Genomic DNA, 24,170 nt, shown 5'->3' on the forward strand with positions numbered 1-24,170 from the left:
AAACCCCTCCAAAGAAAAAGAAATGCAAGAAGGCAAACTGGTTGTCTATGGAGGCTTTACAAAGAGCTGACGAAAGAAGAGAAGTCAAAGGCAAAGGAAAAAGGAAAGATATACCCAACTGAATGCAGAGTTCCAAAACTCTGCATAAGGAGAGGAAAAAAAAAGCCTTCTTAAGTGAACAATGCAAAGAAAAGAGGTAAACAATAGAACGGAAAAGAACAGAAATCTCTCCACGAAAACTGGAGATATCAAGGGAACATTTCATTCAACAATGGACACAATGAAATGACAGAAATGGCAAGGACCTAAGAGAAACAGAAGAGATTAAGAAGAGGTGGTAATAAAACACAGAAGAACTGTACAAAAAATATCACAGCAATCCAAATAACGATGATGGTGTGATCTCTCACCTAGAGACTCCACACATCCTGGAGTGTGAAGTCAAGAGGGCCTTAGGAAGCATTACACCAACAAAGCTAGTGGAGGTGATGGAATTCGAGCTGAGCTATTTCAAATCCTAAAAGATGATGCTGTTAAAGTCAGCTCAATTCATCAGCAAATTTGGAATACTCAGCAGTGGCCACAGGACTGGAAAAGGTCAGTTTTCATTCCAATACCAAAGAAAGGCAATGCCAAGGAACGTTCAAACAACCATAAAAGTGCACTCATTTCACATGCTAGCAAGGTAATGCTCAAGATCCTTCAAGCTAGGCTTCAGCAGTATGTGAACCAAGAACTTCCTGATGTAGAAACTGAATTTACAACAGGCAGAAGAATCAGAGATCAAAACTGCCAACATCCATTAGAGAAAGCAAGGGAATTCCAGAAAAGCATCTACTTCTCGTCATTGACTATGTTAAAGCCTTTGACTGTGTGGATCACAACAAACTGTGGAAAATTCTTAAAGAGATGGGAATACTAGACTAACTTACCTGTCTCCTGAGAAATCTGTATACAGGTCAAGAAGTCAAGAAGCAACAGTTAGAACTGGACATGGCAAACAGACTGGTTCAAAAATTGGGAAAGGAGTATGTCAAGTCTGTATACTGTCACCCTGCTTATTTAACTTATATGCAGAATACCATGCAAAATGCCAAGTTGGATGAATCACAAACTGGAATCAAGATTGCTGGCAGTAATATCAATAACCTCAGACATGCAGATGATACTACTCTAATCATAGAAATCAAAGAGGAACTAAAGAGCCTCTTGATGAGGGTGAAAAAGGAGAGTGAAAAAAGCTGGCTTAAAATTCAACATTAACAAAATGAAGATTGTGGCATCTGGTCCCATCACTTCATGGCAAATAGAAGGGGAAAAAGTGGAAGATTTTATTTTCTTGGTCTCCAAAATCACTACATATGGTGACTGCAACCATGAAATTAAAACACATTTGCTCATTGGAAGGAAAGCTATGATAAACCTAGACAGCATATTACAAAGCAGAGACATCACTTTGCTGACAAAGGTCTGTATAGTCAAAGCTGTGGTTTTTCCAACAGTCATGTACAGATCTGAGAGCTGGACAATAAAAATGGCTGAATGCCAAAGAATTGATGCTTTTGAACTGTGGTGCTAGAGAAGACTCTTGAGAATCCGTTGGACTGCAAGGAGATCAAACAAGTCAATTCTAAAGGAAATCAACTCTGAGTATTCAATACAAGGACTGATGCTGAAGCTCCAATACTTTGGCCACCTGATGGGACGAGTCGACTTGTTGGAAAAGACCCTGATGCTGGGAAAGACTGAGGGCATGAGGAGAAAGGGGCGACAGAGGATAAGATGAATGGATGGCATCATTGACTCAATGACCATGAGTTTGAGCAAACTCTGGGAGATGGTGAAGGACAGGGAAGCCTGGCTTGCTGTACTCCATGGGGCTGCAAGAAGTCAGACACAACTTAGTAACTGAACAACAATACTTCCTGTATACCAGCAAATACATGGACATACACTACAGGTATACCAACTTGGATAAAAACAAACCACCTCCTTGACAAGACACTTTTTATAAAGGTTACACATCTAAAATGCCTTGTATCAGAGCAATAACACAACATGTTATCTGAAGGAAAATGACAAAATCTACATGCTTATTACCTTGACCCTTCCCTGTCACAAATATATAACTGACGAAATTAACTCACCATGGGTGTTTAACAGTCAATAGCAAAAATTTAAGGAAAAGCTACATCATATTTTGTAAAACTTCTGATCAAATTGATTCAGTTTTTGTTCTTATTATCTGTACACAGGCCCCGAGTGTGAATCTTACAAGAGATACCCCGAGGCCCTTAACTTAAAATTGTATGTGAAATAACTTAACAGATATAACAAGTATAGCAGAATGCTACTGTTACAGACTCACCTTGTGGGGAAAGGTGGTAAGAGAAAAACGACAAATAACGCCCATAACCCTAGGGCATGTGAAATATCATTAACAAAATTATACATGGATTGCTTAATTTACTAAGATAGTGCAATACATTTCTAAGAATTTTCATTAAGAAACTGATAAAACAAACTAGACATACAAAACAATGCTCTTGTTTAGTTGCTAAGTTGTGTCTGACTCTTTTGCAACCCCATGGACTGTAGCCTGCATGGCTCCTCCTCTGTCCATGGGATTTCCCAGGCAAGAATATTGGAGTGAGTTGCCATTTCCTTCTCTAGAGGATCTTCCTGACCCAGGGGTTGAACCTGCATCTCCTGCATTAGCAGAAGGATTCCTGACCACTGAGTCACTAGGGAAGCATACTGCAGTTGAATAAATTATGGATACTTGATCAATTTCCATCATATGATGGAATACAGACCAAAAAATGCCTTTGCAGAATATTTCATGACATACAAAATTGATCACAGAATATACTGTAATACTGATACTGTCAGAATAATATGGAAATAGGTACTACATGAATCAAAGTGGATAGAATAAACCAAATATTAAGAGTATATATCTAGGGTTGATGGGACCAACTTTTATCACTTTCTTTTGTATTTCCCCATGTTCCCAAGTTTGCTACCATGAATATATACGTGATAATCAGAAAAAAATAGTTTTAAATAGTTGTTTTTTTAAGTTGTGGTATTTAAAATGGGTTAAACTTCAGTTATGCTAAAAATTTGTATTTAAGGAACAGCTCATTTTTCAACAATGCCTGATAAATGAGGCAGTGCAGTTCTTGTGTCAAAAAAGCATGACTAATATAATAAGCAATAAATCAAACTTAGAGCCTTTTTTTTAATGTGCACATTTTGGTGTAGAACTGATTAAGCTTTACAGAAAGTAAAATTAAAAAGCATACCTTGGAGAACTAGGACCTTCTTTGGCAAGTGTATCTGTCACTTGGCTCTGAGGAAGCATGCCTTCACAAAGAAAAATAAACAAAATAACTACAGTTCATCTATGCAGCATTTTTCTTTCTTTCACCCCATCTCTCCAGTAAACTTCTTATTGAAATATCATAAAAGGAGACAAGTCATAAATATACTACTCAATGAATTTTCATCTGTAAAATATACCCTTGTAACCATCATCCTCCCTGTGCCCTCCCATTCACTACCCCTGCCCCAAGATAATCACTATTCTGACTTCTAACATCATAATTAGTTTTTGCCTGCATTTGGCCTTTATAAAAAAGTGGAATCATAAAACATGCTCTCTTTTGGTCTGGGTTTTTGGGACAGTTCCATAGATGTTACAGTTAATGTCAAATTAGCATGATTAACAGTAAGCAATGAGTCAGGTCTGGAGTTTTCTGAGATGTTATCCATGCTGCTGAATGCATTAGTAGTTTGTTCTGTTTTACTACTGAGTATTATTACACTCTCTGAATATACCATATACCACCATATACTAGAATCTATTCATTCTACTGTTGATGGATATTTGGGCAGTTTTTGGATATTATGTATAGTGCCGTTATTAATATTCTTGGTACACGTACACACTCATTCTTAAAGAACATCCATCTACATATCTGGTAGGTATACAGGACATGAGTATGTTTAGCTTTAGTAAATACTGCTAAACAGTTTTCCAAAAAGGTCACACTAACTTACAATTTTTACCATAAGGGTTTGGATGCCTGGCTGCTTCACTGCCTTGCTGACATGTGGTTCTGTCTTTTTTCATTTTAGACTTTCTTGTGGGTGTGTCTCATCACATTTTAAATGGTCACCAAGGCTCTGGTTTTTGACTTGTTTTTGAAAACTCTGAGAACAGGGAAGAGCTTCAGAGATTCTGTAAACATTAACTATTTTTCTTCCATAATAGGAGTGTACTCTTTGTGCAGGAAAAAAAAAAAATTTAGGCTTTGGCAAGTCTTAGAATTCTCAATTAGAAGTCATGGTAATTATATAAAGTCAGTGTTGGGAGGCACCTAGGAGACATGGTAGTCTAGAGGTTTTCAAGATTCTTCTTATCCAGAGAATCTTCTGCTAAAACACGAGCGAATTGATGGACTTATGTCAATTTGAAGAAATTAGGTCTCTGGAGGAATGCTGGCTTCAGTGTTTTAAATGAAGTTTAAATGATGACACGGAAGGCAGGCAGATGCCGTCTGTGAACATGCAGACTTAACCACAGACACTCATATAAGCCAAATACCTGAGGCATACACAGTCATATAAAAGAGGTAACTATGCTGGCCAGACCACTGGACAATGTAACAGAACATTTTTAAGGCCACTGTTAACTGAGATGTTAAATGCTATGCATCCAAAGGAAAGCAATGTGGTGGGAAAGAAAATACCCAGACAATCAGTAATTAGCCTTTAAGGAAAGGCTGTTTGCCTAGCATTATGGAAGAGCAAAGCATGAGCCGAAATCCAGGAAGAGTCCCTCCTTCACTGCGGTGACCCCGTCAGACAAACAGCTTCAGGCGGCACATCACACGCTGCATACATCAGTCTATAAGAAGACTGTTTCCTCTACTTGAAAGAGAAGAGGTCATTCATCTGGCAATCCAGCTTGTTGCTGAATTTCTGTAACTTTCTTGTCCAAAACAGAAAGGAAAAAAAATGCCTTTTAAAACATATATTAGTATTACAGTTCAGTCAGAGTAGCCCCAGGCAGTTTTGAAAGCCTCACACCAAAATTTCTGAGGGGTTAGGGGTAGTGTCAGTCATGATTCCAAATCACAGTGAATGGCTGAGGAGAGCTGCCAAGCCCAGAGAAGAGGGGATTAATGGGCGACTCAGTATCTGGAGGAGAGCCCTGTGCCCGAGGGAGAGGTGTCCTCAGCCTGGCGTCGGAGGGGCAGCTCCCAGTCAGCGCAAGTGTAGTGAAGTCCCCTACACAAGACCCTTCAAGCCTGGAGCTCTCAAAGCTGCGCACGCGCGCGCACGGCCCAGGCACGTCACTCAGCCGGTGTGTGTGGGGCACGCTGCCGCCCGCGAGCGTCCTCCACAAGCGCTGCGCCTCTGTGTCCGGTGCTGTGCACTTCTGTATAGACGGCACGTCTGCTGAGCCGCTCCAGTCGTGTCCGACTCTGCGACCCCCTGGACTATAGCTTTCCAGCCTCCTCTGCCCATGAGGTGCTCCAGGCCAGAATACTGGAGTGGGTCGCCACGCCCTCCTCCAGGCGATCTCCACCAAGGGATTGAACCTGTGTCTCTTCCGCCTTCTGCGCTGGCAGCTGGGTTCTTTACCGCTAGTACCAGCTGGGAAGCTGGGCACGGAGTATCTTTATTTCAAGCCCAGGATACTGGGAAGCAAGCGCAAAAGCAGCAGTGATGCAACTGGTACCGCTGTACTTTTCAAGGTACTATAAGCCTAAAAATGTTTTCTTTATTTTTTGTCTTCTTTACGTATTATTTGTGTGGAAAGTATTATAAATCTGTTACACTACACTACTATATAGCCTATTGTACTAGGTGGGTACCTAGGCTAACTTTGTTGGACTTATGAACAAACTGGACTTATGAAGGCACTCTCGGAACAACTTGTTCGTATACAGGGGACTTACTGTATTCCAGCTGAGGACAGATGAACACAAGCTCAGAGATGCCATAGAAAGGACTATAGACGGAGTCATGGCTTCAGTAAGGGATCTACAGAGTCCTGTCAAATCCTCTAAGCTTAGGCAAGTAAGCACATCTTTTGCATAAAAATATCTAAATACCCTAAATAATTATGTAAGGCAACTTTGTATACAATCATGTGAATATGATTCAGTTTTTTACTATAAATGTATACGACTTACCATTTAAGACTTTCTTTTCCTCATGATAGTCTGTACAGCAGTTTAGGAAAATAAAAAAGTTAGGTAAGAAAAGTGTAACATCAGAGAATATCAGTTTATATTATTGACATAAGGATAACAGCCCTCTTCTAGAAGGGCTTTCTTTAAGAAAAGCCCTGAGGAGAGAAATAAGGCTGATAAACAGATGGCCTATCTTTTAAGTAAGTCATTTCATGTCTGAGGACTGCCAAGTCATTTCTGCAGATGTTTGTCTCAGAATTCACTGGGCTTTCCCCTCCTTTTCTGGATTTTTTCCCCCCTAATATCTTGGTGAATTTCTTTAGAAAGCACACAAAGAGCAGAGTTTTCTCCAGATTGTCATTATCTAAATTACTCAAAACTATCCAAAATTTATTAATTTCACTTTATATCAGAAACATACATATTAACCCAAAGAAAGACACCTTACTACCTTTCTCTCTTAACCAGGTGAGCACTTAAAATGATTATTCAAATTTAAGTGCTGAAATATGTTAAGATTTTCACTTGTATATCAGTACGATCAACCATCAGGGTTATAAGCCAGAAAAAGTTTAATGGGTGTTATCTTTCAGGATGGCAACCAGCCCACAAATCTATATCATACCTTGATCACCACAAGTTTTATAACCATATGTCAAAATAAAACCCTCAGCAAGTTGCCAGAGTTCTATTAAAAATAAAGAATGCCAAGCTAACAAAAATATTCAAGAAGTAAACTGAATTGATACACATTACTTGTTAACACGACATCACCTTGTTTTGTAGAAAAAGAAACCAAAATATGTACATCAAAGTTTTCAAAATTTTTTATATTCTAATTTTCAATCAACTAGAGATCTCACAAAATTACTACCCCTTGTCACTCACATGTCATAAAATAACTATGATTAAGGAGGTCAGATAACCATTCTTTTAATTTATTTTTCCCATTTTACTGAAATAAGTTCAGAGCTGAAAGGGATGTTAATAACACACACCAAATTATCATCCATTCTCCTCACTGAAGGTTGAAAATAGAGGTCAGGACTTGAATGAAACCCATGGCTCTTTAGCAGTAAAGCTGAGGTTAAACTTTATATCCCCTGAACTTAACACCATTTTTCTTAACATGCCATTGAGAGAGTTAATACTTTCTCAAAAGACACAAGACCTAAAGACCTTTTAAATTATGTCTCAAAATGAGTTTTGTTTCTCAACTTCTAGATAAAAATCTAGTCATTAGTTTACAAGGGATCACTGACGGTCTGGCTTGGCAACTGACCTCCATCCAATTTCATCTGTCTTTGCTACTGTACTTGTGATCATTGGTTTTATCTTAGAACAAATACAAACTCACCATAACAAAGTAAATTAAGTCTATTTTCAGTGCACAACATATTTGGCAGTTCAATGAATCTCATCGATCATGTAAAATAATTTGCTTTTATCTAAGAGGCTCACAGATTTTAAACACTTCTCCCAAGTAATTTGTTTCTAGGGGAAAAAAAAATCATCTATGTTTACTTCCCATCTGATGTGAATAGATTTGAACCTGTCAGATCCTGCTAAATTAACTGCTTTTTTCTAAGCTTTTTTTTTTCTTTAATATAAAAGGTACCAGCAAGAAGAGAACACCTACTTAAATGATCTAAAAAACCTTTAAAACTCTACAAGTCTTATCTTTGCAATTCTTTTGGAAAACTGAGTCACAGAAATAAGAGACTATTCTTTACTATGAAGCATATTCACAACTGAGTCATTTTAGGCACGAGATACTTTCCTCTTTAACAAAAAACTTAACATTCTGTTTTGTTGACTAATTCTACTATTTGGTTGGCTCCATGGCCAAGAAAATTTGCATCTTCTTATAACAGTGGTCACGTATGGATGTGAGAGTTGGACTGTGAAGAAAGCTGAGTGCCGAAGAATTGATGCTTTTGAACTGTGGTGTTGGAGAAGACTCTTGAGAGTCCCTTGGACTGCACGGAGATCCAACCAGTCCATCCTAAAGGAGATCAGTCCTGGGTGTTCATTGGAAGGACTGATGCTGAAGCTGAAACTCCAGTACTTTGGCCACCTCATGCGAAGAGTTGACTCACTGGAAAAGACCCTGATCCTGGGAGAGATTGGGGGCAGGAGAAGAAGGGGACGACAGAGGATGAGATGGCTGGATGGCATCACCGACTCGATGGACTTGAGTTTGAGTAAACTCCGGGAGTTGGTGATGGACAGGGAGGCCTGGCGTGCTGCGATTCATGGGGTTGCAAAGAGTCGGACATGACTGAGCGACTGAACTGAACTGAACTGATAACATTGGTCAGAGTGCATTACTCTGATAAGAGCCTCTGCTTTCTGGAAAATGAAAGTCACTCAGTCATGTCCAACTCTTTGAGAACCCGTGGACTGTAGCCCGCTAGGCTCCTCTGACCATGGAATTCTCCAGGCAAGAACACTGGAGTGGGTTGCCATTTCCTCCTTCAAGGGCTCTTCCCAATCCAAAGAGCGAACCGACATCTCTCGCGGCTCTGGGATTCGCAGGCAGATTCTTTACCACTGAGTCACCTGGGAAGCCTCTAGTGTCTCTAGACACTGTCAAATGTCTGGCAGGGAGAAAAATCAAAACCCAAGAACCACTGGTGTATACCAAAGGAAAAGAAATTATTCAAAAGAGGATAACTTTAGTGAGGTGATCTCTACCTTACAAAAAGAAGGACCCAGGATTTCTTTCAAGGGTGAACTTTTCCAATTAAGTAACTATTATTAGTTAAGGAAGGTATATATACCTACAAGCTTCAGTATCTGAACTTTTAAACTGAGGTTGTTAGAACAGAATCCCTCTTCCACCTCAAATGTATTCTCCTGATTTATGGCTCTAAGCGCTTTATAGTCAGTAGCTGCTTGAGAAAACAGGCATGAAAACTCACAACATAAAGCATTAATATTAGAAATCATGGTAAACCTATGAGAAATTAAGCAGAAACACCCAGGTGGTAAAGAATCTGCCTGCCAAAACAGGAGATACAAGAGATCTGGGTTCGATCCCTGGGTTGGGAAGATTCCCTGGGGAAGGAAATGGCAACCCACTCCAGTATTCTTGCTTGAACAATTTCAAGGACAGAGGAGCCTGGCGGGATACAGTTTATGGGTCACAAAGAGTCAGACAGGACTGAGCAAGCACAAGTGTGTGCATGCACACACACATATGCACATTTCTGACATGAGCTATGCCATTAGAAAATATTTTACAGAATGACCATCATTACAAATAAATGCTGGAAAGGATGTGGAGAAAAGGGAACCTCCTACACTGTTGGTGGGAATATAAACAGTTGGTGTTTACATTCACTGTTGGTGACTGTTTGGTACAGTCACTAGTATGGAAAACAGTATAGGGGTTCCTCAAAAATCTAAAAACAGTATTACCATATGATGGTGCTACGGTACCATAGCATAGGTACCATATGATGGAGACTCTTGAGAGTCCCTTGGACAGCAAGGAGATCAAACCAGTCAATTTAAAGGAAATCAACCCTGAATATTCATTGAAAGGACTGATGCTGAAGCCGAAGCTCCAACGTTTTGGCCACCTGATGCGAAAAGCTGACTCATTAAAAAAGACCCTGATGCTGTGGCAAAGACTGAAGGCAGGAGGAGAAGGTGGTGACACAGAATGAGATGGTTGGATGGTATCATTGACTCAATGGACGTAAGCCTGAGAAAACTCCAGGAGACAGTGAAGGACAAGCCTAGCATGCTGCAGTTCATGTTGGGGTCGCAAAGAGTGGGACATGGCTGAGTGAATGAACAATAACCAGCAACCCCATTCCTGGGCGTATATCCAGAAAAAACTCTAATTAAAAAGATACAGGCACACCTAACAACAAGAGTCACATTAGCCAAGACATAGAAACAATCTAAATGCCCATCAACAGATGAATGGACAAAAAAGATGTGGTACCTATATACAATGGAACACTATTCAGCCAGGAAAAAGAAAAAAACAATGCCATCTGTAGCAACATGGGAGCACTTATCATACTAAGTGAGGTAAGCCAGAAAGAGAAAGACAAATATCATGATACATGATATCACTTATATGTGATACATATAAGATACATATAAGATACTTATATGTGATACATATAAGATACATATAAGATACATATAAAGACAAATATCATGCTACATGATATCACTTATATGTGGAGTCTAAAATTTGACACAAATGAACCTGTCTACAAAACAGAAACAAACTCACAGACATAAAAAACAGACTTATGTTTGCCAAGAGGAAGGGGAGGTAGGGAAGGGATGGAGTGGAAATTTGAGGTTAGCAGATGTAAGCTATTACATATAGAATGGATAAACAAGGTCCCACTGTATGGCACAGAGAACCATATTCAATATCCTATGATAAATCATAACAGAAAAGAATTTCAAAAACAGATTGTGTGTGTGTGCATGTGTGTGTGTGTGTGTGTGTGTGTATATATATATATATATGCGATTCACTTTTCTGTGCAGCAGAAATGAACACACTGTAAATCAACTATATTGCAATTAAAGAATATATATTCTTTAACTGAATGTACATTTACATATATATACATATATATATAAAGAAAATGTGACTATTTAAAAAAATGATTTCAGCTGGAGTTTTGTCATTTTTTTTCAATAAATAATTACTGAAAATCAGAAATGAAGGGAACTCCCTGGTTGTCCAGTGGGCAGGACTCGGTGCTCTCACCACCTGGGCTGGGAAGTAAGATCCCATAAACCAGGCAGTGAGGCCCCTCCCACAAAATTAAAATTTTAAAAGTACATTTAGGTCTGGAATAGTGCTGTCCAGAAGAAGTATAATACAAGTCACAAGTATAATTTAAAAATTTCTAAAAACCACATTCAGTTCAGTTCAGTTCAGTTGCTCAGTTGCATCCGCTTCTTTACGACCCTGTGGACTGCAGCACGCCAGGCCTCCCTGTCCATCACCAGCTCCTGGAGCCTACTCAAACTCATGTTCATTGAGTCGGTGATGCCATCCAACCATCTCATCCTCTGTTGTCCCCTTGTCCTCCCTCCTTCAATCTTTCCCAGCATCAGGGTCTTTTCCAGTGAGTCAGTTTTTCTCATCAGGTGGCCAAAGTACTGGAGTTTCAGCTTCAACATCAGTCCTTCCAATGAACACCCAGGACTGATCTCCTTTGGGATGGACTGGTTGGCTCTCCTTGCAGTCCAAGGGACTCTCAAGAGTCTTTATCAACACCACAGTTCAAAAGCATCAATTCTTCAGCGCTCAGCTTTCTTTATAGTCCAACTCTCACATCCATATCACATAACCACATTAACAAAGTACAAAAAGAACAGGTCAAATTAACTTTAATAATATATTTTTACTTAATACAACATATTCAGAATATTATCATTTACACATGACAATGTAATCAATGTAAAGTTATGAGATATTTTACAATTTTTCGTCCTAATTCTTAAAATGTAGCACTTAGGCTTCCAGCACATATGGAGAGAATTCCCACGCTCACTAGGCAGCCACATGCGGCTAGTGGCTATAACAGACAGCAAAGGATTAAAAAAAGACAAAAAGCAAGAATATTTCTCATCTTTGCCAGAGAATGAAGTATTCCACATAAATAAATCAGCAGTGACTGAAGCTCACCTTTTCAATCAAAGTTTCTCCTTTTATTCATTATTGATATCTTTCTAAAGCATGAAACAAACTACAGTCCTTTTTAAACAAAGGATTATAAAAAGCAGACTGATTTTTGGCTTGATAAGGCTCACTAGTATTACCTGTTTTATATTCTGACAGTTAGATCTTCTGTGTTCTTTTCAGACATCTCTCCCCCATCAGAAGCCAGGTGATAAATGGAAAACTGTCCTCTGAAATCTGCTCAGCTGTGAGGATGCCCATGAAATGCTACTTCTGGACCCTCCCTGCACTGGGGTCTGGCAGTCACCCCACCTAAAATATGGTGTTGGGGATCTTGTATGGAAAGAAGTCCATGTACAAAATTTCTCTTCAGTATATCCACTGTCCCTCCCAACCCCTTGTAAATCCTCATGTTAGCAAGTCTCCCCATCTACTACCTACTGTCTCTGTTTTTATCCTCTATTCCCATTTCATCTCTCTGTTTCCATTTCATCTAGAAGTTCTAATTGTAGATTAGAGCATGTGAATACATGCTTGAGTTTGCCACAGAGAGTCACCGTTTACTGCCTACCCTCTCTTGAACTAGTGTAACTACTAACAGAAGCCCCATCCTTTCTCAAATCCATCCCAGTTTGGACAATGACACTGCTACCTCATCTAATAGTTCTATCCCTAAGTCTCAGGCCAGTAGCCTGCAATGATAACCCTGCCCATAGATAAAAGGCATATGAAATACTCTTAAAAAATATTTCACTTTAATTAATAAATAATTCTTTAAAATAAAGAATATTCTTTATCTCTGACACATTAAACCCTTCTCTTCAGTTACTCTGTCCCTTTTACATGATCTACTCCTCTTGTTAGCCTGCAATTCAAACTATAACTTGTTAGATCTTAAAGTCTCTACTGTTTAAAAAAACAAACAAACAAACACACAAACAAACCTGATCCATTTACTTGCAATCAACACGTTCCTGCAGAATTCTTGTCTTTGCTCCCTAACACCTTGCAAGCTGCCTTATATCACTACCTGTTACCGGCCACACCCCAGCAAAACATTTATAATCCCCAAAGGTTTTATAGTGAAACAGAGATTCACAGCCATGCTCTCACATGCCCTGTCAATAATGATGATAATACTTGATTTTTCCCAGAAACAGAGCCACGGTAAGACACATCAGTACATGCTGATAATTACAAGGACACAAAAAGGGAACAGAAAGCATAAGCAGCCTTAGCATCACAGGAACAGAGGGGCAAACACAGCCACTAATAGCAACACCCACTTCTACTGTCCCTACCAAGTGTTGCTTCTAAGACATCGAGTGGTTAGCAAACATTATTTAATCTTCACAATGACTCTGGGATGTTTCATTCTTAAACCCCATTATACTGCTGAAGAAAAACAAAACAAAACAAAAGTCAGGTCTGCTAACTGATGCTGAAGATCACAAAAGCATACAAGTGTAATCTGAGGCAGAGATGAGGTCTGAAGCCATGTCTGTCTGTATGAAACCTGTGCTCTTTCTACAGATCATGCAGCCTCAGGAATCAAACTCAGAGCTACAGACAGTGTGGAAAAGGGAACTTTTAATTTATGAATGCAAAGCATTTCAGAGTCCACGTCTCATTCCAGGTAAGAAATACATTTGCACTTTGCTGAACCAGATGGTGAGAAGGAGAAGGAATACTCATGACGGTTTAGTTCTTTACCATTAAGATTCAGTCAAATCCTCAGTTTCCTCAACCCTGCTGATTTTGGTTTCATATATTTGCTTTCATTAGTCTTTAAAAAAAAATAATTTATTTTAATTGGAAGCTAATTATTTTACAATATTGTAGTGGTTTTTGCCATACATTGACATTAATCAGCCATGGGTGTCTGTCTTCCCCATCTTGAACTCCCCACCTACCTCCCTCCCCATCCAACTAACTTTATTTCAACCTTGTTACTAAATAAACTTAGGTTGTCATATTTTCTCTCAGAACTTTCAAGGTAATGTTCTATTGGCTTCTGTCTTCTACTGATATTCTAGTAAATTAGCTGTAACAGCTAGTAAATTACACAAGTAAATTAGCTGTCAATTTACTGGTTTCTCAGTGACTCACTCTCTCTGGATGTTTTTCATATCTTCTCATTGTCCTGGTGTTCTTCAATTTGACTACAAAGAGACTATGTGCATATTTCTTTTTATTTATCTTGATCAGGATTTGGTGAATTTGCTATCTCTGAGATTTGTGATTTATCAATTCTGGAAAGTTCTCAGCCATTCAGATGCCTCTTCCTCATTCTCACTACTATTTCCTTCTGGAAATCTGATTATAAGTGTTAGATCTCATTACTGTATTCCCTGTGGCTCTTGAATGTTTTTCTATATTTTGTTTCTCTGTACCACATCCTGTCCAATTTCTGCTGCTCAATCTTATAGTTCACTGGTCTCTTCTATGTCTAATCTCTCACTATCCATGTTATGCACTTTTTTATTTCACCAGCTTGATTTTTCATTTCCAGAGGTTCTATTGTTTTCAATTCTACACAATTACTAGTCTCCTTCTTTACTATGTTATTAATTTATTCTTATTTTCCTAACACATCAAACAAAATTATTTATTCTGTATACAAATAATAAAGTCCAACGGGTGAAATTCTGCCTTTATTTCTGCTGACTTGTTTCCTCAAATGTTGTTTAATTTTTCACTGTACGCTAATAACTGCTGCTCTATACCTGTGGGGATTCTGAGGGTTTTAGATTGAAAATTTTTCCACCACTAAAAAGGTATACATAAATCTGCCAAGCAGCCTGGGAAACCAGTAATGGGAGACCATTTTACTTCCTGGTTTGAGGTTTCTAAGACTACATAGGTGGTATATATTTGAATTCCCAACTCATATATGGGCAAGACTGTGGCTACAAATTCTCAAAGGAAACTTCTCTTTCCTCTCCCCCGTCACCTCATAAACAAGGTCAAGGCAGGCTATCCTGACATCTCCCTTTGTTGTTGGACAGATTTTTCTGTTAAGCCTTCTCATTTCACTGATTATACGGACTTCAGGAGCCAAGCCACAGGAAGAGATCTCAGTTCTAATTCATTCCTTTACAGACCCAAGATCTGATCTTTCTTTTCCTATGTGACCACTAAAATTCCTGTGGGCTCTAAGTTCCAAGTATATGATAAGTGTTTTCTGAAAGTGAAGGTATGAGAGCTAGCTTATCACTTTGGATTGCTCCTTCTAACTACTTTTTTTCCCCTTAACCTGCCAACTTCCCTATGGAATCTGCTCATTTTAAACAGCGTCTGCTGTATTTGGTGAAACATTTTGAAGGTTCTCTGTCTTTCATTTCCAGGCAGGAAGGAAGGAAATCCTAAGGGTCCTTTCATTTGTTTCATGCCTATGACACAGAAGCCTAAGGAGTTGGGACACTTTCTGACCACCCTGAATGGTATTACGGAGAAGCATGTGACCTTTAGTACCAGACTGTGTAAACAAGACATGTAAAATTTAGGGTGACGTAAAGTTAATCACTTAGAAATCTTAGTTAAGAACATGTTCCCTGCTGGCAGTGACCTGGTGAGCTCTAGAGCAATTAAGAAAAGAAAGGGATTTGTTCACAAAAGTAAGTTGGTTTGGGAGAACTGTCAGACACTAAATTTCAAACTAATTTGCTTTTGGTGTACCAGCAGACCTCGTTTATTGTGCATTGCTTTATCCACTTTGCAGATACAGCATTCCTAAAAAATTGAAGGCTTGTGGCAACCCTGCATAGAACAGGTCTACTGGGGCCATTTTTCCAACAGCATTTGCTCACTTCAGGTTTCTGGGTCACATTTTTCGTAATTCTGGCAATATTTCAGAATTTTTTTCATCATTATTATATTTGTTATGGTGATCTGTGATCAGTGATGTGATGTTACCACTGTAACTATTTGGGGGCACCATGAACTGCACACCCACGTAAGACTGCAAATTTAATCTATAAATGTGTTTATGATTTGACTGTTCCATGGACTGGCCATTTCCCTCTCTTCCTCTCCTTGGGCGTCTCTATTCCCTGAGACACAACAATTTGATATTAGGCCCATGAACATAACCCTACAATGACCTTGAAGTGTTCAAGTGAAAGGATGAGTTCCACGACTCTCACTTTAAATCAAAAGCTAGAAATGATTAGGCTTAGTGAGGAAGGCATGACGAAAGACAAGACAGGCTGAAAGCTAAGTTTTCTATATCAAACAGTATGGAGATGTACAAGATTCATGCTGTTTTCAGGTCTGCTAACACAACATCTAGGATTCTCTTGCAGCTCAGTGGTAAAGAAAGTGCCTGCCAAGCAAAAGACGCAGGTTTGATCCCTGGGACAGGAAGATCCCCTGAGGAAGAAATGGCAACCCCCTCCAGGGTTCTTGCCTGGAGAATTCATGGGCAGAGCCTGGTGGGCTACAGTCCCTGGGGTCACAGAGTCAGACACGAGTGAGTGACTGAACAACAACAGCACAACATCCACTCTGTGGCCTGTGGATCAAAGAGTCACTTTGACTTGCAGGTGCCATAGATAGTGATGGGTCTTGGCAAAGTCAACTGAAAACCTTCTGGGAAGGAGTAACTATTCTAGATGCCACCAAGAACATTCACGATTCATGGGAAGAGGTCAAAATACAAACTTAAAGAGGAGTTTGGAAGAAGTTGATGTTCTGCCCGTAGTCCGAGTCCCGAGTCGGGAAAGAAGACTCCTTGAAACAATGCAACTCGCATAGGGGAATTTATTTCTGACTCGAGCCAGGGCCTCCTGCCCTCACCAGGTGTGTGAGGACGAAAGGCCCCGAGCCCCAGTTCTCTCGGGTATTTATTAGGTCAAAATAAGCAGCAGGTAGTTGGCGCAATCGGATTGGTTACACAGTGGGTAGTTGGTGCAAGCTGATTGGTTACACAGTTGCAAGGTAATTTTTGTTGGCCCAATGTGGGGCTTTCAGCTTTCCCCTGATAGGTTCCCTTTTTTCTGGCTAGGCATATGTTGATTGGCTGGCTCCAGGAGGCCTGATAATTATGTTACCCCGGGAAACCAGGCCTACTCCTAATCTAGGCTGCCTGCCATGGCATTAGCCGTGACAGCCTCACAGTTCCCCCCTGTCTTTGTACTTTTGTAGAGAAATCTCTCTCTTCACCCTGTGAAACTGACTGATATTGTTGTCTCAATACCATAATTTGGATGGTATTTAGGCGCTCCCTAATAAATGAGACCAGACGGTTTAAAATGCATGGACCAAAGGTCAGTATGAGTGGACCCAGGAGGGTGGAAATCAAAGTGGTCAACCAGGGGGAGCGCTGAAACCAAGATTTAAACCAGCCTTGTTGGGCTTTTCGTTCTCTCTTTTGCTGGGCTAGTCCCTCTCTTACTTTCTGGAGAGATTTTTGTACCACCCCTGAATGGTCGATATAGAAACAGCATTTTTCTCCCAGTGCTGCACATAATCCTCCTTGTTGCAGAAACAACAAATCTAAACCTCTCCTATTCTGTAACACTACTTCAGCCAAGGAGCTCAAGGATTCTTGGAAGTGCGAAATGGACTGTTCCCGTGGTTTCGCAACCCCAAGCGGCCTAATAAAAAGAGTCAACTCCCCCACATTTTTCAATTTGGTTTCGATCCCTTCTTCCCCCTGGGCAGACATAGACAGGCACCTGTCCGTAGTACTGTGGGCCTTTTCATCTAGGTTCTAATGCTTTAGATTGGTGTCGTTTTACTCAAACCCAATCACCTGGGCCAATATTATGTGAGGAGATGGTCTCCTTGCTTGGACCCTCGTGTATCTCTCGAATTAATTTTTAAACATGGCTATGTACCTTACTTAATGCCATCAGTGTTTGCTGGAATTGTCCCAAGGTAGGGGGTGGTAGGCATTTTCCCTCGAATATAGGACACACAGGAGGGGGTCTTCTATACAGAATCTCAAAAGGGGTAAGATTCAGCTTATAAGGGGTGTCACGCGCTCGAAAGAGTGCAAAGGGAAGGAGGGTCACCCAGTCCCTGCCAATCTCTATTGCCAACTTTGTCAAAGTTTCTTTTAGGGTCCAATTCATTTTTTCAACCTGTCCTGAGCTCTGGGGATTATATTCACAATGTAACTTCCATTTTGTCCCCAGAGCTTGGGCCAGCCCTTGTACAATCTGGCACACAAAGGCAGGTCCGTTATCAGAGCCCATAGTCACTGGCAGCCCGTACCTAGGCACTATCTCTTCTAAGATCTTTTTAGCAACCACTGTTGCTGTCTCTCCCTTAGTGGGGAAGACTTCTACCCATCTCGAGAAGGTATCTACCAGAACCAACAGATAGCGATACCCGTACTTGCCTGGCCTTACCTCAGTGAATTCTATCTCCCAGTGTTGCCCTGGCTCTTCCCCTCGGTACCTCATTCCAGTGTGCTGCCTTTTCCCTGTCCTCATCAGCTGGCACGCTTTGCAAGCCTGGATTATTTCTCGTACAGTTGCATTTTGTCGAGGGAACCTCAGGCAGGCTGTCTGGAGAAGTGTCAAGGTCTTTTTCTCCCCCAAGTGTGTGGTTGTGTGCAGGTGTTCACATAGGTGACGACCCAGGATGGCAGGCAATATCAGGTTGTTGTTTTGATCTCGGTACCATCCATCTTTGTCATCCTTCTGGAGGGTGGTATCCTCGTTGATCCAAACGAGGTCAGGGAGGGAATAGTCGGGGACTGGCGGCAGAGTCCCCATACCAGGAGGTGGAAGTCCCACGGCTAATATGGGGGCGGTGTAGTCCCGCCTGGCCGCTTCTCGAGCGGCCGCATCAGCAGCCTGATTGCCCCGTGCCCTAGGATCTTCTCCTTTCTGGTGACCGGGGACATGTACAATTGCTACTGCCCCGGGCAGCTGAACAGCTTTCAGGAGCCTGCGGATCTCGGGCAAATTCTTGACTTCTTTTCCCTCCGCTGTTCTAAATCCCCTTTCTTGGTATATCGGACTTTGAATATGGACAGTGCTAAAAGCATATCGGCTGTCTGTAAAAATGGTGACTCTCTTCTCTTTTGCTTGTTCCAGAGCCTGTATTAGGGCAATCAACTCTGCTTTTTGTGCAGACGTGTTTGGGGGAAGTGTCTCAGCCCATATTGTCTGCCCTGAATAATCAACTATAGCGGCTCCCGCCTTCCTTTGTCCATCTTTTACATAGCTGCTCCCATCAGTGAACCATACTGGCTCACTGTTGTTTAGCGGCACATCAGTTAAGTCTTTTCGAGCCGCCAGGGCCTCAGCCAGTATCTCACTGCAATCATGGAGAGGGTGGTCCTTCTCTGGGTTAGGTAGAAGCGTGGCTGGATTCAGGAAGCAAGGGGTCTGAAAATGCACCCATGGGGCATCAAGCAGCAGGGCCTGGTAATGTGTCAAACGGGCACTGGAGATCCACTTACCCGGTGGCTGCTTTAGAACCCCTTCAATGGCATGGGGGGTGTAAACCCAGAGTTGCTGTCCATACGTCAACTTGTCGGCGTTGCGGACGAGGAGGGCAGTGGCTGCAATGATGCAGAGGCAAGGGGGCCACCCAGAGGCCACCAGGTCCAATCGCTTTGAAAGGTATGCTACCGACCACTTCCATGGTCTCCATTGTTGCGTCAAGACCCCCTTTCCTATTCCTTGCTTTTCATCTACAAACAGCTGGAATGGCTTATTTGGGTTAGGCAGGGCAAGGGCTGGGGCTTCTAGTAGGGCCCGTCTGAGTGTCTGGAAAGCCTGTTTCATTGGCTCAGTCCAAGTCCAGTTTGGGGTCTCTTTACTTCCCTCATACAAGGGCCGGGCCTTCTCAGCAAACCCCGTGATCCACAGTCTACAATCTCCAACAGTCTCCAAAAACTCTCTCACCTGGCGGGGGGGTCTTGGGCTCTGGTACCTGCAATATTGTTTCCTTCATGGCCTGAGTTAGCCACCTATGCCCCTGCCTGATCTTATACCCCAAATAGATGACCTCTTGCCGGGATATTTGCACCTTCTTTGCGTTAGCATGATATCCCAAGGTGCCTAGAGTCTGTAAGAGGTCACCGGTGGCACGGCTGCATGCCTCCTCTGTGGCTCCAGCCAACATAAGGTCATCCACATATTGCAGCAGGATGACCTCTGGGTGGCGAGTCCAATAGTCATAGAGGTCCTCACGCAAAGCCTCGTTAAACAAGGTAGGGGAGTTCTTGAACCCCTGTGGGAGGCGGGTCCAAGTTAGTTGTACTACAGGTTGGCCTTCCCCCTCAGTCCACTCAAAGGCAAATATTTCCTGGCTCTGGGCTGCCAGGGGTAGGCTGAAAAAAGCATCTTTCAAGTCCAACACAGTGTACCAAGTGTACTCAGGCAGCAGACTGCTCAGGAGGGTATACGGGTTGGGGACAGTAGGGTGTATGTCACTCACCCGCTTGTTGACTTCTCATAGGTCCTGGACAGGTCTGTAACCTGTACTCCCTGGCTTCTTCACTGGTAGTAAGGGGGTGTTCCAAGGGGACTGGCACCACTTGAGAATTCTGGCATCCATGAGCCATCGAATGTGGGGAGTGATCTCCCGCCGAGCCTCCTGGCTCATAGGATATTGTTTCACCCTCACAGGAGTCGCCTCAGCTTTTAGTTCGATGACGACTGGATGTCTCTGTTTAGCCAGTCTCATTCCTGCTGTTTCTGCCCATGCCAATGGGTATTTGTGGACCCACGGTTGTATATCTGGTGCTATAACCTCTGAGGGCTTAGGCACAAAAAGTCTGTGTTCATCTCTTAAAGCTAGAGACAAGACATGTATTGGCTGTCCAAGGCCATCCGTGACTGACATTCCCCCAGGGTCAAAATGGATCTGAGCATTAACTTTAGTCAACAAGTCCCATCCAAGTAGAGGGGCTGGGCATTCTGGTATCACCAAAAACGAATGGGACACCTGATGGGTCCCCAGATTTACTTTCCGTTCTGTAGTCCAACAATATTTTTTTTGTCCCCGTGGCTCCCTGCACCAAGCTGGTTTTCTTAGACATTGGTCCCAGTTTTTGATTTAAAACAGAGTGTTGGGGGCCAGTGTCCACCATGAAGCCAACGGGTTTCCCTTCCACATGTATGGTTACCCAGGATTCGGGGAGGGGTGCCGAGTCTTGACTCCCCTAGTCACTGTCTTCCCCCACATATAGAACTCTAGTTCCAGGGGAAATTCTCTCTCCCTGGGTTGTTCTTCCCTTCAGGTCCCTCTTAGGGCACTCCTTTTTCTAGTGCCCCCGTTCTTTGCAGTAAGCGCACTGATCTTTCTTTAGGGCCTACCTTTTTGGTCTCTCTGTTTCTCCTGTCTGGGGGCCTCGAGGCTCCCTCAATTCTGTTCCGGCCTTCATCCCCACAAAAAGAATCTTGGCTAGCTCTCTCTGGTTCGTCCAGTTTTCTTTTGCCCTATGTTCCCTATCTTCTTTCCTGATCTTCTCAGCTAGTTCCCTTTCCTCCCGACGAAGTCATTCCTCCTTTTCTTCTGGGGTCTCCCTATTATTAAATACCTTTTCAGCTGCTTTCAGTAAGTCTTGTATTGTCTGTTCTCCTAATCCCTCTATCTTTTGTAATTTCCTCTTAATATCTGGGGCTGCCTGATTCACAAATGCTAGTAGAACTGCAGCGCGTGATTCCTCAGCCTGGGGGTCCATGGGTGTATATTGCCTAAAGGCTTCCATTAGCCTCTCTAGGAAGGCTGACGGGCTCTCAGTGGGCTCTTGCCTTACTAAATTTACCTTTGCCAAATTTGTTGGCTTTTTAGCTGCGGCCCACAGGCCAGCCATTAGAGTCTGGCGGTACACTCGGAGACGCTCCCTACCTTCCACTCGCTCAAAATCCCAGTTAGGTCGCAACAGAGGAAACCCCTTGTCCATGAGATGAGGCTGGGCGGTTGGTTTCCTGTCGACCCCCAGGACCTGTTTCTGCGCCTCTGCCAGGATTCGCTCCCGTTCTTCCGTGTTGAAGAGCACCTGCAACAGCTGCTGGCAATCATCCCAGGTGGGGTTATGAGTGAACAAAATGGGAAAAGGGCCAGTACTGATAGGTTCGCTCTCCATCCGGGTTAGCTGGTCCCACCCGGACGGGGAGTGCCTGTACAGTAGATGAAGGTAACTCCGGGTCCCCATGATCTTGCTCACCCCTATTTCCTTTATTCCTTCTCTGGGGTCGGGATTCCCTATCCCTTCTGATTCATCGGGGGGGCTTTTCCCCCCGGGGGAACCTGCAACGGAGGAGGGGCATATGGCGGGGGCCTAATTTCCTTCTCCAAGTCAATCAGGTTCCGGTCCGAGGATTCCTGCAAGACCGGTTTTGGGCCCTTATTCTTGGCTTCCTCTGGGGGAGTGGGAGTTTCCATAACCAGGGCCTGCACATTAGGAGAATCAGGGAGTTTGTGAACAAAAGGTTTTAACCATTCGGGCGGATCTTTTACTAGATCTTGCCAGACCATAACATATGGGACTTGGCTCAGGTGGCCCCAGGGATCAGGAGCCATAATTTTTTCTTTCACCGCCCGAATAATAGAAGGTTGAAAAGTTCCCTCTGGAGGCCATCCAACTTGGAAGGTGGGCCACTCTGCAGAGCAAAAGGTTATTAATTTACTCTTTGTAACCAGTAGCAACAGATCATACGCTCTAGCCCTGACATCCGAGAAATGATCAGTCATGAGAGAGAGTGAGGTAGATTTTCTTTGCCCCATAGCGAGAGTCAGAAGAAAGTCACCGAGAATTACCACCAATAAATCCTATCGGGAGTGGTGGCTGCCAGGAGGTTGGGCTTGTGGTATGCTTCGTGGAACTATTTGAGTGCCTTAGTCGTTGCACGGAAGTTTTCTTGCTGGGGGCGGGCACCCTAAGGGTTTCTAGCCCGTTCCGTGACCTCCTTATCCTTTCACGGGAGTCTTCCAGTGGCAGGCGCCGTATCGGCTCTTAAGTGCCTGTCCCGTGCCCACAGAGATGGGTTTTTATTTGGCCAGATTCTCGGTTTAGAATACGAGAAAAAAGAAGAGTTTCACCCTCTCGGGCTCCTGTTACTGGGGCTGACTTGTTGGGAGGCCTTCAGAATCCGCCAGAGAGTAGCCCTGGCTGGGACTCGTCAGTTGCCCCGACAACTGTCTGCCTGTTCACTGAAACTCCCAGAAACAGAAATGAGGCTCCAAGGCTTTATAGGAAGAAGTAGACAACGATACACCAGAGAACAACGAGACAGGAGACAATGCCGGCAGTTATACAGAAAAATACACAGACAGACACACATCGGCCGACAACACAGATCCTCTGGAACAAGGGTCACCTTACCGTATGGCGTCCACTGTTCCCCAGATTCGGGCTTAGGAGAGGAGGTCTCCTTCCCGCAGAGCTGGCTGCCTCCCAGCGCGCTCGCTGGCCTCGGCCTCACGCCAGCCGGAACGGCTAATCCGTTCCCTCATGGAAAGCTTTCCCTAACGCCAGACACCTTCCTGCTTCACAGCAGAGCCCCGGATTTACTCTGGTCTTTCTGCACCAGACACCTTCCTGCTTCACAGCAGGGCCTCAGATTTACTCTGGTCTTTCTCCGCCAGACACCTTCCTGCTTCACAGCAGGGCCTCGGCTTTACTCTGGTCTTTTTCTGTGCCAGACACCTTCCTGCTTCACAGCAGGGCCTCGGCTTTACTCTGGACTTTTCTAGACCTGCCTGAGCACCGGTGCTATTACCTATCTTTTTTTCCCCTTTGTTCCAAAGAGCGTTCTTCCCCAGTCAAGGGATCCAAGACGAGCCCCCAAATGTTCTGCCCGTAGTCCGAGTCCCCAGTCGGGAAAGAAGACTCCTCGAAACAATGCAACTCGCAATAGGGGAATTTATTACTGACTCGAGCCAGGGCCTCCCACCCTCACCAGGTGTGTGAGGACGAAAGGCCCAGAGCCCCAGTTCTCTCGGGTATTTATTAGGTCAAAATAAGCAGCAGGTAGTTGGCGCAATCGGATTGGTTACACAGTTGGTAGTTGGCGCAAGCTGATTGGTTACACAGTTGCAAGGTAATTTTTGTTGGCCCAACGTGGGGCTTTCAGCTTTCCCCTGATAGGTTCCCTTTTTTCTGGCTAGGCATATGTTGATTGGCTGGTTCCAGGAGGTCTGATAATTATGTTACCCCGGGAAACCAGGCCTACTCCTAATCTAGGCTGCCTGCCATGGCATTAGCCGTGACAGCCTCACAGTTGACTCTAACCCTCACAGATACTCTGAGGGGTTCAAGACTACGGTGGAGTAAGTAACTGCAGATGTGGTGGACACAACAGGAGAACTAGAATTAGAAG

At 42.9% G+C, this 24,170-nt stretch overlaps 1 protein-coding gene across 2 annotated transcripts in view; it reads right to left on the reverse strand.

Moving 5' to 3' along the window:
• Positions 1–24,170, reverse strand: part of LOC122684216 (cytochrome b5 reductase 4) — a 106,070-nt gene that overhangs the window by 43,823 nt on the left and 38,077 nt on the right. Inside the window, exons 5-6 of one of the 2 annotated variants that reach the window (XM_043888213.1) lie at positions 6,210–6,239; positions 3,309–3,369 (exon numbers count right to left, since the gene is read on the reverse strand). In XM_043888213.1, coding sequence (XP_043744148.1) covers positions 3,309–3,369; positions 6,210–6,239 — 91 coding nt within the window. The remainder of the gene's footprint in view (positions 1–3,308; positions 3,370–6,209; positions 6,240–24,170) is intronic. The other variant, XM_043888214.1, reaches the window with a different exon arrangement.

The sequence above is a fragment of the Cervus elaphus genome, chromosome 26, assembly GCF_910594005.1.
Source record: "Cervus elaphus chromosome 26, mCerEla1.1, whole genome shotgun sequence".
Lineage (NCBI taxonomy): Eukaryota > Metazoa > Chordata > Mammalia > Artiodactyla > Cervidae > Cervus > Cervus elaphus.